The sequence below is a fragment of the Myzus persicae genome, unplaced genomic scaffold (assembly GCF_001856785.1).
Source record: "Myzus persicae strain clone G006 unplaced genomic scaffold, MPER_G0061.0, whole genome shotgun sequence".
NCBI classification, from domain to species: Eukaryota; Metazoa; Arthropoda; class Insecta; order Hemiptera; family Aphididae; genus Myzus; species Myzus persicae.
The window spans coordinates 175,786-192,391 of record NW_019103850.1 but is presented as its reverse complement, the minus strand read 5'-3'; the positions used below and the strand labels follow the sequence as shown (position 1 = coordinate 192,391).

General features: G+C 26.7%; 2 protein-coding genes across 2 annotated transcripts; one reads left to right on the top strand and one right to left on the bottom strand.

The window, feature by feature from the left end:
• Nucleotides 1-1,895: 1,895 nt before the first annotated feature.
• LOC111035441 (cap-specific mRNA (nucleoside-2'-O-)-methyltransferase 2-like) lies at nucleotides 1,896-9,662 on the bottom strand. Its single transcript, XM_022317059.1, has 11 exons — nucleotides 9,099-9,662; nucleotides 4,907-5,227; nucleotides 4,637-4,837; nucleotides 4,461-4,572; nucleotides 4,186-4,398; nucleotides 3,861-4,120; nucleotides 3,583-3,768; nucleotides 3,286-3,443; nucleotides 2,951-3,191; nucleotides 2,675-2,867; nucleotides 1,896-2,588 (listed from the first exon to the last, which is right to left on the bottom strand). The coding sequence occupies exons 1-11, from the start codon at nucleotides 9,354-9,356 to the stop codon at nucleotides 2,497-2,499; spliced, it is 2,235 nt and encodes a 744-aa protein (XP_022172751.1). The 5' UTR covers nucleotides 9,357-9,662; the 3' UTR covers nucleotides 1,896-2,496.
• A 1,131-nt stretch (nucleotides 9,663-10,793) lies between these two features.
• On the top strand, nucleotides 10,794-13,917 carry LOC111035442. Its single transcript, XM_022317060.1, has 4 exons — nucleotides 10,794-12,570; nucleotides 12,664-12,801; nucleotides 13,091-13,210; nucleotides 13,770-13,917. The coding sequence occupies exons 1-4, from the start codon at nucleotides 12,530-12,532 to the stop codon at nucleotides 13,804-13,806; spliced, it is 336 nt and encodes a 111-aa protein (XP_022172752.1). The 5' UTR covers nucleotides 10,794-12,529; the 3' UTR covers nucleotides 13,807-13,917.
• The last annotated feature ends 2,689 nt before the right edge of the window (nucleotides 13,918-16,606 follow it).

Genomic DNA, 16,606 nt, shown 5'->3' with positions numbered 1-16,606 from the left:
GTTGCATCCTATATTAATATTATAACCTCCAGTCCTTACTTAAAGGATACGTCGTGTGTCGCGTCGTGGTGATCAATTCGCATTGTGATTGGACATTGAATTTTTGGTTTCATGCAATAACCAAGTTGCGACCGAGTATACCAAGAATCGACTACAGATCAACTTTTAAACCATATTGGTTGCCAGTTATAACTATATAGTTACCACTTACCACTCACTCGCACCACACGAGCTGTGGCCTGTGAATGCCCCTTGACGAGTAAACATATTTTCTCTCTCGTGAAATTGTTTTCGTAGAATCTGGTTGTTGCATAGATGATAAATCCATGCATTATCTTTACTGTGATCGATGAACGTAGATGAGGCATGACAAAAAATAGCACCTACGTGTTGCTTGTAAGTGTTTGTGTTTGCATCTTGCATGTAAGCAATAATTTCAGTCTTGTGCGAAATAGTTCACTTCCCGCCCTTGCCAAAAGCCCACACAATATACCTACAATTACATGTCCTGATCAGAATTGAATAAAACACTGGGATCGTGTGATAAAATCGGTAGGTTTTTGAAAATACAACATTTCTCCTAAGCTGTTCTTACTACACTTAAAAATATCAAAAAACAAAAAAATTATAAAAAAATTCGTCGAAATCACGATACCTGATTTTTACTTTTGTAGTGTGGTCAACTTAATACGTTAGATTTTGAGAATTTTTTTATATTTAGTTACGAGTAACATTAACTCAATATCCATTTTAATGGAATTTGAAATAAGCACACAATTGCAATGGCGTCGAAAAACATAAAAATAATCAAAGGTTTCCCTTTCAAATTCTTATTAATATTATTACTTATATAGATCTTATGTGAGCCTTAATGGGGAATGGGGATAAGATAAAATTCTATTCCACGGTAGAAGTATTAGGTAAACTGTAGTAGTGTAATGGGCACTGAGCATCGGGTCTGTAGCAATCCTAAAGTATAAAATTAAAATTAACTCTGGTGCTAATAAAGTTATAATGATTGTCTTAACTTAACTTATATTGGACGTAAGGCCTCAGGAGTATATACAACACATATCAAATTCAAATGTTAACAACATTGGATATTTGAAGAAAAAAAATATAATTTTGTTGAGATTTGAAACTTTTTGCCAAAACTTATATTAATATTTTCTATACAACATACACAATTGCATTGTTTTGAAATCTTTAGATTAATTTTAAGCTAAATTTTTATACCATGAACCTATTTACACTTCATACTCTATGATAAGTCGGTATTGTTAAGTTATGACTTTATAAGTAAATCATAGGTAAACAAATTTTAATTAATAATAACAATATATTATGTGTGATTAGCTTTTAGCAAAATGAATTCAATCTACCACATTAAGAAATTACTAATATCAATATAAATAAATGACAGAATATCCGTAGAAATGTGGCTGAGCTGCCGTCTCCGTTCAGAATCATTTTTCATATTATGCAATTATTTTAATTAATATGAATTATAAGATCAATGACAAGGTACACTCTCACCTACTACACACCAGAGGGAATTTCCTTTTTTTTTAAACAGATTAATATTATATAATCTTAACTTCATTTTCTATTCAATGGTTTGTAAAAAATTGAACTATTGTATTTATATCTTTTTCCTACAGAATTAAAACAACTAAAATGTAAAACCGGTTGATGATATATTTCATAAAATAAAACACAAGACACATTTTAAAAAACATCAAAAAATTATTTAATATCTCAAAATATCAATTTAATAACATCAATAATACTAAGTACAAATATAACAATCAAGTTATTTAGTATTTTTAACATCAATATTCAATATAATTAATTCAATAACATATTATTTTATAAAATTTTAATTAGGATAAAAAACAATTTCATAATATAAAAACAGTCTGGAATGCATTGCAACTAAATTCGCTTTGGTTTTTCTCATAATTTCTTTTATGGTTAAGAAATTATATTTTTGAATTGTATTAAGATATATTATGTTTATACAATATACTTATAATAATACATTTAATATTAAATTATTATATATAAATTATATAAATATAATATAATGTATATAATATTAGGTTTATATTATAATTAATTAATGACTTAAAATATCTCAACCATCAGTCTTTTCTAAATATAATCACAATAAGCCATTTAAATTTGATTAGTACATTACAAAAGATTTAAAAAAATGTATTTATAGGTAAAATAATCGTATTTTAATTATTTCTTGAACATATGTTATAGCATATTTATAAAATAAGTTAGGTATAAGTAAATAGTGAAAATGTAAATGATACATTATCATGGTATTAATATATTATGTAGTAATAATTATCAAAATAATTATCACAACATATTATTTATATAACTAAATGGTTCAAATACTGAGTGTAGAACACTTCAACAAAACAATATATATTAAAAATGAAAAAAAAATTAGTTAATTGTCTTCCGATAACAAATTATTCATTATTGTTGCAAATAAGAACAGACAGTTTTTTTGACTTCATTGATTATAAGCAAACAATTAACAGTAACAATGTCTTTATAAATAGGTTGAACTGAAACATAAATTAGTATATTTTTAGAGTTATTTAAATTGTGAGTATGTTAAATAAATGAATGCTATAATACAAAAATTACTTACACATAAGTTTCTTAATTGGAAAAAATGATATCAAAGATTGTTCTTGTTTTTCAACTATATCCTTGATACTGGGATCTTTAATATGCTCTTTTAACTTTTTTAAAAGAGCCATTAAATCATCTACATGTTTGTCATTAACTTTTGAACAAAACACAAAAGCATGACCCATTTTATCAGGTTTCATTACACCAGTCTACAATAGAAAATAAAATAATGCAATTGAAATATTCAGCTAAAACAGAATCTAAAAATTATTATTGAAAAAATGTTAAATACCTTTAGGAACATATTTAGAAGTATTAAGAAAACACCAACATTCACTTGAGTAAGCAATGGATAACCAATTAGTAATAAGCTATCGGAAGTTTGAAGTTGTTCTAATGATTCTAAGATAGCTATCAAAGAATCATGCTGTTTTCTATTATTTTTGATACAATCACTGATATAAATCGATGTTACATCGCAAACAATTAATTGACCATTAATAGTCTGTCTTGGTATTTGAAGCCAAAAGTAACTGTAATCCATAGAAGAATATTTTAATATCGAAATCAAATTTAAATAATAATTTTACTCGTAAAGTTGTACATAAAAATAAACTTAAAACTAACTCTCTACGCTTAATGTTGTCTTCAATAGGAATAGTAAATAATGATCTTGCTCGGTTACTATAGTCGATTAATCTATCCACACAAAACTTAGAACTACGTATCACAGATACAGGTTTACCCATTTGAATATTAAAATCAGATGAATCAATTTTGGCATCCTATATGAACAAATTAAAAATGTAACCAATCTTAAATCATTTGCTAAGGACACAAAATAAATATAATTTCATCAAGAAATGAATATTTTTACTAATTTACTACTATAATATCACTAAAAAATTAAATGAAAAAATTAACCTCTTCGGTAAACCACAAAACTGTTGAGTCGTATTGCCATTGATATTCTTTAAACATATTCACTTCGTCTTGAAGTAACTTTGCTTCATCTGACGCCTGACATTCTATCCTACGCTGTTTCTCAGAAAATGAATAATCCATGACTAACTTCATAGATGAAACTTTGGGTAAATCATACTGAAAACTCTAATTAATTTAAAACAATTTAGTATCTATCAAATATATATAACTCACATTTTATCACTTAATTTGGTTTTTAAATCAAATTTAAATATTACCTGAAGTATATTTTGTCCAACTATTACTTGTGATGGGTCAATTGGTTTTATTTTGTATCTATAAGCATATGTTTTAGCGACCGAATATTGTAGATCAATTAAATGTTTAGTATCATTTTCATTTTTTTTAACAAATCGTTCAATATTATTTTCAATAACTTGCAATTGTAGTTCACTAAAATACTTTGAGCAGTTATACATAGATGATAAGAAATCTTTAGGCAATTCTTTCAATGGGAACAGACAGTGATCAGAGACACCTAAAATGTTAAAGTAAGTCATATGTAAGTAACAATAAATATTTATGGTTTTCAATAATACATACTGCGATCAATAGTCGAAAAATACGTATGAATCCAAGGTTCTGCATGTTGTAATCCCTTATATCCACAACATACAACATAAACTTCAGAATTTCCCTGCTTACTAGTAACTGGTTTTTTTATTTGGACCGAATCAAAAGCACAGCATAACAAATATATTCTACATAACGTATTACATTCAAACATAGTAAACATTTTTAGAACAAATGAACCACCTAAAATTCAAAAACATTATCAAAACCAAAAATTTATAAATATATCAAATATAAAAATAAACCTTCTTGAAGTATCATTAAGGCGACCATAGTCTCAACTATTTGCAGGCGCATCACAACATTTTCTTGTTCATCAGGATTATTTTGACAGTCCATACTACCATCAGCTGTTACCTGAAGATTATAAAAAATATTATTTAAAATAAAAAATAAACCAATAATTAAATGTATTATTTACCAAATTTGCTTCTTCGCCAAAACGGTTTTTAACAAAGGTATATAATTCTTTATAGAAGTTTTTTTGAAAAATATCGCCAGTTTGATCCTTACCAAAAAACCAATGGTTTAATGTATATAACATGAATCTATCATCATTTATTAAATCAGGATTACCGTTTCCTTCGTGATATGGATTTAATGAAACTCCTACCCAATCCCACTTGAATGATAAAAAAAAAATTAATAAAATAAAATAAGTCAATCATTAAGACTAATTAAAATTACTTACTTTAATGTTTATTTCTTGGCTAACAATATAATGGTTGAGAGCAGAAATAAAACCTCCAGGAGCTTCACATAAATGAACACTGTTCAACTTACCATTGTCAATGCTTTTTTGAGGTATTAGTTTATAGTCATTTAACAGTTCAAAAAACTTCAACCAAGCACCGGTCAATAATTCTGGATGTCCAATTCCTCTAACTTTAGATAGAACTTTACCAGCTGGATTTGTTTGTTTTGTATTTTTATGCCATTCAGCTAAGTTAAAATCATTAAGTTTATCCTTGACTGCGTTAAGTGATTTTTTTAAATGTATAAAATCTGGTAGCTAAAAATAAAAAATAAATATTTTACTTAATATATTCAACATACAAATTACACTAAAGTTTTAAAAGTTATTATTTATGTATTTTATTTTTAACTGATACTATTATTATATCTTTGTATGCTTTTAATCTATGTAACAATTATTATTACAAAGAAATAAAATATATTATTGAGATCTTGAATGCTAATAAAAAATATTATATATTTTTTTTATTTATTTTTTTTTATTTAATTTTAATTTCATACATATATACATACATATGAATACTGGGCCCCACTGAGAGAACTCGTGTGGGGGCCCAGGAGTTCAAAGATAACATTACATTTAAATTACAGATATTTTTTTTTTTTTTTTTAAATAAAAAAGAGAGAGAAAAAAAAAAAAAAAAGAAGGTTGTACATTCTTAAAAATATATAATCATATAGCTATCTATTATTTTTAAACTAAAATTAGATAAAAATTGAATATATTGTATTTATAAAGTATTGTAACAGATTATATAATTAATTCGTCATGAGACTCCAACATCCATTGCAAAATTCTTTTTTTAAATAAATTAACTGTAAGGGTTATTATTTCGGATGGTATTTTGTTACATAAATTTATACCGATTACTTCAAAATATCTACTAGTTGTTGTTTTTTTAGTTTTTTTAATTAAAAAATTGTTTTTTGCGTATCTTGTGTTGATACCATGCATTATGGGTTGTAATAAATTATGACTTTTTAAAAAAATTGCTGTTATTTTAAAGTATAGTTTCCTAACAGGGAGTACATTTAACTCTGTATATAAATTTCTTGTTGGATACATACGCTCTTTATTGAGCAGGGACCTAATGATTTGATTTTGACAAATTTGAAGCTGAGATAATGTATTTTCAAAAACGCCACCCCAGCCTATTATTCCATATGAAATTATTGATTCCACCAATGCCAGATAGATCTGCCGAAGTTTTGGTAATTCTAGAACTTTATTTAAATTTCTTAATATGTACATCATTTTTCGAAGTTTTTTCGTTAATAAATCTATATGGTTCTTCCATCTCATATTACTACTAATTTCAATACCTAGGTATTTGTAATTATATTTTATATTTATTGATTCACTTAAACAGTTGTTAATTTGTACACAGTGAATATTGTGAACCTTTATCTTTGTTTCGGTGGGTAACATACTATCTATTAAGGCATGAGGGACAACACACGTTTTTTCTAAATTTAAAAATAGATTATTTTTAGTTAACCAATTTTTTATTAATTTTAAATCTGATTGTATTATATTAAATATTTCATCCCAGGAATCGCCCGAACATAGCATAACTGTATCATCTGCATAACATACTAGCTGACTTTTTAAAGGGAGTGAGTGAATACCGTTTAGTTGTATGTTAAAAAGTATGGGAGAAACAACTGTTCCTTGTGGAACTCCACATTTTACAAGGCACAGTGAACTAATAGATTCATTTATTTTAACGCATTGTTTTCTATTACTTAGGTATGAAGAAAATAGCTGTAAAGCTTCATTTCGTAATCCTAGTTTATTTAATTTGAGTAAAAGTATGTTGTGGTCAACAGTATCAAACACTTTCGCAAGATCTAAATATACTGTAGCGCATTTTTTGCTTTCGTCTAAAGTTTTGTAAATGAATTGTGTGACCTCTGCAATGGCTTGATCAGTGCCTTTACCTTTTTGAAAACCGTATTGGGATTTATGAATAATATTATTAGTTTCTAGGAATGTTACTAGTCTGTCTTTAATAATTTTTTCCAATATTTTAGCAATATTTGAGATCATTGAGATTGGTCGGTAGTTATTGATTAGATTAGTTTCGCCCTTTTTGAATACTGGTGTAATTATTGACAATTTAAATAGATCGGGTACTATTGCATTAGATAAACTAAGATTGAAAATATGTTTTAATGGGTTTGCTAATGTAGATTTATTCTCTTTTAATAGATTGACCGTAATACCATCTAGACCAGGTGAGGAGTCATTTTTTAGTTTTGTGATTTGATTTATAATTTCACGTTCATTTGTAAGAATAAATTGATTAACTATCGGTTTACTTGGGATGTGGTCGTCGGATAATATGTCTAAATTATGAATTTCATTTTGTTGATTTTTTAATTTAGTAAGTAAATCTGATGCTACATTTATGAAGAAGTCATTAAATTTATTTGATATAATTTGACTATTTTCCTTTAGGTTTAATTCAATACCGTCATGTAGTATTGTATTTTTCATAATATTTTGTTTATTACCTCTACCAATGAATTTATTAATTAATTTCCAACTCATTTTTGGATTTCCATTTGCTTTTTCTAATTCTGATTTATAATATTTATTTTTGGCATTTCTAATTAATTGAGTGACTTTGTTTCTGAAGTTTTTATAATAATTTTTTAGTTTATCATTTGCGTTATGTTTTTTTACTTTAAGATGAAGAAGATCTCTATCTCTGATTGCTTTTATTAATTCCGTGGTCGCCCATGGTTTGATTTTTTTTAATTTCGAAGAAATTTTAAAACTAACAGATGACAATTTTATTATGTCATTTAATGTATTAATAAAACATTCAGTAGCGTGATTTACATCAGTATGTGCTAATATAGTATTCCATGATTGTATCCCATATATACCTGACACAATAATAAGATTAGTACTATGCAGTTTTTAACTGCTTAGAATTTCAAGACATTATATTATGCTTATGTTTTATATTTCTTCCTCATTCAAAAAAATTTAGAACATAGATCAACTATTTAGAGCCCACATCAGGATTATCTCATAGTAAAATAAGTAGGCACTTAACATAGATACTATTTGTGCAACAAAATCGATTGTTTATTCTTGCTTGTAAATGTAGTTCAAAATATAATATAATTACTTTGTGTGCTATTTAAATTTTAACTACATATTGAGTCTCCATTTTTTTAAAGGCCAACAAAATTTATTTTGTTTCAACTACCCAAGTCTATCAGACTCCATGAATAAAACTTTAACTCAGTAAAAATACCATCAGTATCACAAAATAAAACTACAGATACTAAATAATAATTATCAATTATTAAAAAATAATTTATTTTAAAATACCTAACGCTGACTTCTTAAGTCCGCCCTTGGCGACTTGTAGGTATACAAAATCTCTATAAATCATTATTTATGTACCTACATGGCTACATGATGTTAATATAGTGGAATAGTTAAAAAATTAATTATTCTTATTTTTGTGGTTATTGCAAATGTTATTCTCAGTAGTATACGAGTTCAAAAATCATGAAATTGTGTATACTGTCTCTTTCAACCAGACACATAGGTACATAATTCATTTAGGTACATTAAATTATTAGGTAGTAAGTATTAATACCTACATATCTTTTATACTATACTGCTATCATAATAATTGTAATGTTTTATCATTTTTATAGATAACAAGTCTAATTTAAAGTTATTAACTGGTTTTTTTTACATTAGTAGTCACCTATATTACTCATAAATTTTGTAGTAAAATAATTTAAAGTCAATTCACTTGGCAGTCTCGGTTATAATATTTTTCCTAGCATTTAAAAATACTCAATTATTAATATTTTTTAGGTAGAAGTAGGTAGTAACAAATTAATTATAATGAATTAATAAATTATAATTTTTAACTTTTCAAAACAGTAATAAATATAAAATATAATATAGATACATAGATAGTTATTGTGTAACTAACAAATTATGATAAAGGTTATTACACATAATGACCTTAATTTTCATATGCCAATGAACATTTGGATGTTTATAAAACATTGATTTATTAATGTATATTTAATTAATTTATGTACAAACAATACAAGAGTTAAAAATGGAATTCAATGTTATAAATTACCTCCCATTTACAGTGACTCAGCATGGTGTCCGGATTAGGAAGTTTCCACTTGCTTTGATTTATCAACGAAAATTGCTTATTGAACAATTGAATCACAACTTCGTCATATTGCGATGATTTGTTCTGGTAACCATTAGTGTTTCCGTGGTGTTTCTTCTCCCTGGTACCGTCGTTTCCCTGGTACTCGTAAGTAGTGTAATTGTTATTAAAAGAGTCTTGTCTTGTCTTGTCTTCGGTCTTTTCCATTTTAGTTTGCATTGCTCGTAGAATTCAGACAATAATTTACTCGTATTTGGCGAGTGGAAATGAAATTTATAATGTACAACAATAAATAAACAACATGAAATATTTAACAACAATCGACATTACATCTTGATCCCTAACAACGAATATTACGATTTGCGAGATAGAACTATGAAAAAAAAACCATAGAATATTTTGTGTTAAAAGTTGAAACGTCAAGACGTCAAGTTGTCAAAAGAATACCTATTAGATTTAGAATGGAATGGTCATTGGCCTGATTTTCCCAATGATAACAGCTTTCTACTGTTATCAATTAATAATATGATGTCGTGTCCGCCGCGCTATTTTCTTAAATCGTGTGACGGCGTGTCATTATTGGTATTTATTTTTATTATCCACAAAAAAAAAAAATAATGCATAGTATGTCTAGCTAAATATATATACGTATAATGTATGTATACAGTATACAATTGAACCTCATTAATCCCGAAGATCGGAAACCATCAGTATTCGGACTTAATCGAATGGCTGTGTAATAATACACATAGGTACCTATAACTATTTATTAGTATTATCAGAAAATTAGTATTTATAACTTTAGTCATTTAAACTTATTTGCAAGGCCAAATGTACTGTGTGTGCTGCCATCACGGTGTTGCATTATATCTTAAAATATATTAAATAATACATTTCTTTTTTTTTTACTAAACATAGTGTTTAAATAAACCTAGGCAACATGGCAAATTTCAAGGGTTAGTTTGTTTAACCCGAACTTTCATTAATTCGGACAACCAAATTACAGACCCAATTAGTTCAGACTAATGAGGACATGAGGTCTTAACTTTTATGGTATATTTATTTATTTATACATAGCCACATAGGTATATATATTTAGCCATACCTAGTAGTATGAGAGAGAGAGAACAACTTTTATATTAATAAGGCACAACATCGTTGATTCATGGGAAAACTTGAAAACAATATTAATAATAATAGTACAATTTTAAGTATTATATATACTTGAGAATTTCTGCAACATAATGACAAGAAATATTATAGTTTCAAGAATTAGGGGTCTGGGATTTTTGGTTACAGAATCAACTAATTGTGTGCAACTTTATTTTAAATTTTTGATCCTTATAGCTATAAAAGTTGAACATTTAATAAATATTTAACTAAAAATGGTTTTTCAATTTGATACATTTTGTCAACATTTGAATTTTAAATGATTATAAAAACAAATCATGCCTATTTATTTTTAATATTTTTTCACTGCTATTGTAACAGTGTATCAGGAACCTTGTATTACATTTTTAAGCTTTTTGACCCAACAAATAAAATTGTATTGGCATTTATAGAAAAATAAATAAAGCAATTGAAAACTAAAAACGTCCGTAAACAACTCAAAACCAATTCAAATATTTTGAAAATTTAATCGAGTATATGAATTGATAAAATCAACGTATGGTGTAAATTTAAAGTATCTACAGTTGTTCGTTTTTGAATTACAACTAAGAAAATCTTTTCAATAATCAATATCCAACGTTGTAAAAAGATCTACTTCAAACGGTCATAAAAATTTTATTTGACTATCCGGAAGATATTTTTTTTTTTTTTTTGATAAAGGTAGACAAACTTATTTGGAATCTTGTATATCTTGTGTAACTAGATTCACTTTTCTGCTAAAAAGATGCTATTGAAGAAAATCTAAGCATTTTTACCGGCCCAAAAAATGATGACAGACATAAAAATAAATACATCATTGTAAAATCAATGGGTGCATTCATTGATTCATACAGGTATGGTCAGAATCTTTTTTATTTTTTTTTTAGGTTTATTCTAGGATTTAGGCCCATTGCCGCTTTCGCTGTCTCCCCCCATGCTTCTCTCTTTTCTGTGTTCTGCTAGTTCTTCTTCATTCTGAACTCCCAACATTCTGAGGACTTCCTAGTTCTTGTTCCTATATCGACTCGGTCCTCCCATCGTTGCCTGGGCATTCCTCTCGGTCGACTTTTGTTCGGTTCCCATTTCGCGATGGTCAATTTAAGTTGGTCTTCTGCTTTCAAGACGTGTCCGGCCCATCTTTTTCTCTGACTCTTGAGTGTGGCAGCTTTATTGGGCTTATTAAATAGAGTACTCAGTTCTCTGTTTGATTATATTATTTTCGTTTCTCTTTGGTCCAAGTATTCTTGGAAGGATTTATCTTTAAAAATCATTAGTTTTTTCCTTAGGATTTGGTAGGCGCCCATGCTCCACAGGCATACAGTACAATTGGCCTAACGAGGGTCCTAAATTATCTTATTTTTGTTCTTCTTGATAATTTTTTTTGATTTAAATACTTAGACTAATGATTAATGGTCTGCAGAAGCAGAATCTTTAATACTATTATCTATTATTACCTCATATTATTTTATCTGTGTACCATGGGTAAATATTAAATTCCTATTCACAAATCAATAGGTAGTTGATAGTTTTAAACCATGGAAATATTAAAGAACATGTTTTGTATTGTGTCTACTACCTATGTTTTTAACAGAATGCACAAATATCTAAAAATAGTATTTTTTATAACAACTTCTATACCATTGTCAAAAATTAAATATAAAGCCAGATGTGTCGGGTCGACCAAGTAGTGATTGGACATTGCTTTTTTGGTGTCATGTAATAACCAAGTTAAAGCCGACTGCACAAGGAATTGACTACACCTCAAATTTTAAACAAATACGGTTACCTATTGTAACCATAGTTACCACGCCTTCGCAAGACACTCTTGGTTATAATGGTTACGTTTTGATGAGCCTTTAAAGGTATACTAGTATACCATAACCACAGATATATACTATTACTATTACTATATCTGTGACCAAAACAAGATCTTTGTAAAACTTTAAACTTCTATTACCGTGTTTTGGTAAACCAATCGGAAAATAGTTCTCGGACACGGCGTGTTGTGATTTGTGAGCCCGCCTAAAAGTCTTGTACAAAGATTGTGTTTGTAATTCTTTTGCAAATCACCAGTTGTAAGTTAGCAGTTGTTCAGTCAGACCTTCACCATAGCGACTTGAAAGTAGCTACTAAACAATAAACGCATAGACAAAGAAATTAACATCGGAAGAGTTAACGACTAAATATTTAAGCGATTGGCTTAAAGTAGTCCATTAGAGAAAAGTAACCACAAAGAATAAATAATGCCTTCAAAAAAGGAGACTAAAAAAATTAAAAAAAAATTGTAAGTATAGTACTGAGTCATCACACTTTACAAATTTACTGAATTTACTAATTAGAATGAAATATTTTTTTTCGGTTATGGATTTCAAAATAGAGCAATTAGTAATACTTTAAGACAATATTTTCCATCTCTATTAATAAAGTATAACCAGCATTTAGATCAATTGCCCAGAGAAACTAATTCCACCGACGAAAATTTAATGTCAGTGTTCAGGATAATGTGGAGCACTAAGTAGGTCATAATTTTAGATTATGATGCACATAAATCTTTGAAAATGAATAGGTTTTTAATATTTTAAGTATTGGGGTTAAAAGTAGCAGCATAAGATTGTATGAACATAAAATATTCATATGATCAATAAGAGCATGATTATTTGTCGTTATAGTTGGTAAGAACTTAAATAGTTTAATCTTGAATGCAATATGTATTAGGTACATAATATCATCAATAATCTTTACCCATCAATCAAGATTACCGAAATTATTTTATACATTAATAATTAAAAAATATTTACAAACAGTTTGTTGCTCAAGACTGTGATAGACGGTAATGCAGTCGGTGATGCAAGCCATAATAATATAAGTTGGATTCAGATGGAAGAAACTCTTAAAGAATTGCATAAAATTTTCTGGAAACTCAAGTATTTATAATCAATTATCAAACATATTAAGTAATATATTTCTGTAAGAGAAAGAATATAGTCATTAGGAACAAATAACTTATTAGTTTTAAAACAGATAGGGCATGTATATTTATTTTAATATAGATTCAATATGCGTATTATAGCTTGACATTTTTTTTTGAAATAACCATCACATTGAATATGTTGTAATGAATAATAATTGTATATTAATCAACAGTTTTTAAATTCTATTTTATGTTTGTTAGAGATTTTCAACAGAGTATTATTGTGTAACGAACATAAAATTAAATTTAAAAAAATATATCACTTCTAAGAGTATCTAAAGTGATTAACACACTAAAACTATCAATCTTGGTACTGAACGTGATAAACTTTAATTTTCAATAACCAAGTCTTAGAAAAATTGTTATTTATCAATTTATAAATTATATATAGATATCTAGAAATAATTAAACCTATATTATGAACTATTACAGAAACTTTTATATTTATTCAAGAAATATTTACGCTGATGTTAAACTAAACCCTATCTAACATTTGTTTTTCTATTTTTAAGCTCTCTAATAATTCACGAATTCCAATTTCAACCATGAATTCAACATATGGATATTTAAATAACAATTTGTTGTGTGGCAGTTCGAAACAAAATTGTTTAATTGAATCAATTTTTATTTATAATAACTTAAATAATCTTAATAAAATATGCATTGTATAAAAATTGATAAGAGTAATTGATACATATAATATATAATCAAGGTAAATTACCAACTGTTACATTATTAAAAAATCATCAATTATGTAATTATACTCAAGAACGCACTTCTTGTCTATCTAGCCATGTCCCAAAGTTTTTGAAAAGTCTAAAAATATTATATTTTAGTGTTAAATATTTTTATTTTATATATAAGCTTCTATTTTAATTTGAATAATGTATTATGAATTATATTAAGTTATAAAATAGCAGTTTTTTTTCAAATTATAATGTTTTGTAAACATAACTTGTAAGTTATTTATTTATTTTTTTTACAATTTTATTGTAATGGTTTAGACACAGAAAATACAAAATATAAATAGTATACCAAATATCATGTTATTTTAAATTTAAATTTGATATTAATACAATGTCAATAATAATGTATAAATAAAAAACATAGTCCATTTTACATCAATAGTTATTATATACCTAATCAATATGACTGACAGTTTGCCCCTGATCTGAATTGTTTTTATGATATAAAAAATAAAATGATTTATCATTGAATCCAAATTTAACAAAAAAAATTGAAAATTCCCAGTATATTTTAAAAGGTTTTTTTCAACAGTTATTTTGTTGTAATTATTTAAAAACATTTGTGGTCTTGTGGAGAACTTATCAATCGTATGATACGCAAAAACATAAAACTATTTAGATACATTTTAAACCATTTGACTGTTTCGAAATAAATATTTGAGACTTGGGTCTTTGGAAAGTAGTTATCTATACTAGTTTATAATTTATTATCCGGTTTTATCTTGATTATAATACTGTACATTTATATACAATAATTTACTTTGAACGTCTACTATCGACATGTTTACAATGCTGGGATGGCAAATGTAAGCTTTAAAAAAAATTAATTACAAATTACAAATACAGGTTATTTTTCGAACCCCAAATTCATAGACCTTATGCTAGTATGATTTATACAATTATACCAAGATATAACCTGTCTAACTAATATCTAAGTAGATTAGGTAAAACCTAATTTTCTAAGGTATATTTGTAATGAAAAATATTGAATCAATACTTCAGATTCTAAAAAATATTTAGATAAACTACCATAAAGTTTGGTTATCTAAGATTTTAAAAAAACACGAAAATGAAGATTTTAAATTCCACTCAACAAAATTATTTCAAAACTAAAATTTATAATAAATGTTGCTTTTAAATATTTTAATTTTTAATAGTTCTACTTAAATATGTTCAATATAGTATTATGGGAAACCTTAGGTAGGTTACAACCTTAGATCACAATTCATATATACCTTTGAAAATTAAATGGTTTTATTTTTATGTTTGCTACGATTAGTTTAAAAATAGCAGCACATAATTGCGTGATTTATCGTATTACTGTGGTGACAACATGATTGTTCAAACTATTCAAGTTCATCACTTTTTTTTTTAATAGAAAATTTACAATCTGTATTAGTATTACATAACACAATAAGTAAAAAAGATGATTGACATAACACTACATACATAGCAAAAATAACACATGAAGCACAAGATGAGGAAAATCATCCAGGGATGGTACCCACAAGTAATTTTTTTTATACATTAATAGGTCACGGCACCAGTTTCTTTTGAGTCGGCGCGGTAGGTAGTCAGGAAGGGTATGTGATACTAGATGAGATACTGAAGGATTGTGAAGTTAATCACCAAAAAGTTATTTTGAAAACAATATATTATTTTCTCATGAATGTGTTGAACCGGAATGTAGCTAGTGAAGGATGAAATAAATTAAAAATATGTATACATATGCATTCAACTCTTTAAGTACATTATAAAAACACCTGGAAGCTTAAGTACTTATGAACAATAAATTATCAGACATAAATATTTATATTATGGGCTGGGTATAATTTGCAGTGTTTTTGAGAAACTCATTAAAATACTATTTTTTTCTCAGGCAGGGTACCACATTATTTCGTTAAAGTATACCTTGTGCGTGGTTAATTGTTTATTGTAACTTAAATTAAAAAAAAACATTTTGACAATTTGAACTTTGAATAGATATTAGAGATTGAATAACATTATAATGATTCCTGTCAGCTTAGTAATTACTGGCATTACTTATGAATTTCTAAGGTAATTAATAATTATACAGAAGTATAATTATTAATAAATATAAATTACACAATTACAATCATTTTCTTACGGGAGTGGATACTACTATTTGTTCAGTTCACTAGTAAATGAGTATGGACGTATGGTTTGGTATAAATGTTGACATATTTTGTTTCATGCAATATTTAAAACAAATTAAAATGAAAGGGCAATATTTAAAAAAATTTAAAATAATTGTAAACAACATTATATGTCTAAAACTTAAAGTTATAAATAAGTAGCAAATAAAGAAAAAAACCATGGTAGTTGACATTACAAGACTGGGTAATTCCATTATATAGTCTGGGCAACATATAATTTTGCATACATTACACATTGAAATTGGGCAGTGTTTACATTACCAATTAGTCCATTTTTACAGTAAATAATATATGTATTACTATAGAGCCAACATAGTAGAAATATAGATCTGAAACGAATAAAAACACTAAATTCTTAAGTGTGTAATTAATTATTTTTTGAAATAATCATGATATTGAATAGGTAGTGATAAATAATATGTATAT

What these genes read in the sequence shown, in the direction of transcription:
- LOC111035441 (XM_022317059.1), bottom strand. Translation starts at nt 9,356, where the DNA reads ATGCAAACTAAAATGGAAAAGACCGAAGACAAGACAAGACAAGACTCT. An exon ending in TGAGTCACTGTAAATGGGAG is followed by an intron (nt 5,228 to 9,098) that starts GTAATTTATAAC and finishes TTTTATTTTTAG; the next exon opens with CTACCAGATTTTATACATTT. An exon ending in TTGGCGAAGAAGCAAATTTG is followed by an intron (nt 4,573 to 4,636) that starts GTAAATAATACA and finishes TATAATCTTCAG; the next exon opens with GTAACAGCTGATGGTAGTAT.
- LOC111035442 (XM_022317060.1), top strand. Translation starts at nt 12,530, where the DNA reads ATGCCTTCAAAAAAGGAGACTAAAAAAATTAAAAAAAAATT. An exon ending in AAAAAAATTAAAAAAAAATT is followed by an intron (nt 12,571 to 12,663) that starts GTAAGTATAGTA and finishes ATTTCAAAATAG; the next exon opens with AGCAATTAGTAATACTTTAA. An exon ending in AGGATAATGTGGAGCACTAA is followed by an intron (nt 12,802 to 13,090) that starts GTAGGTCATAAT and finishes ATTTACAAACAG; the next exon opens with TTTGTTGCTCAAGACTGTGA.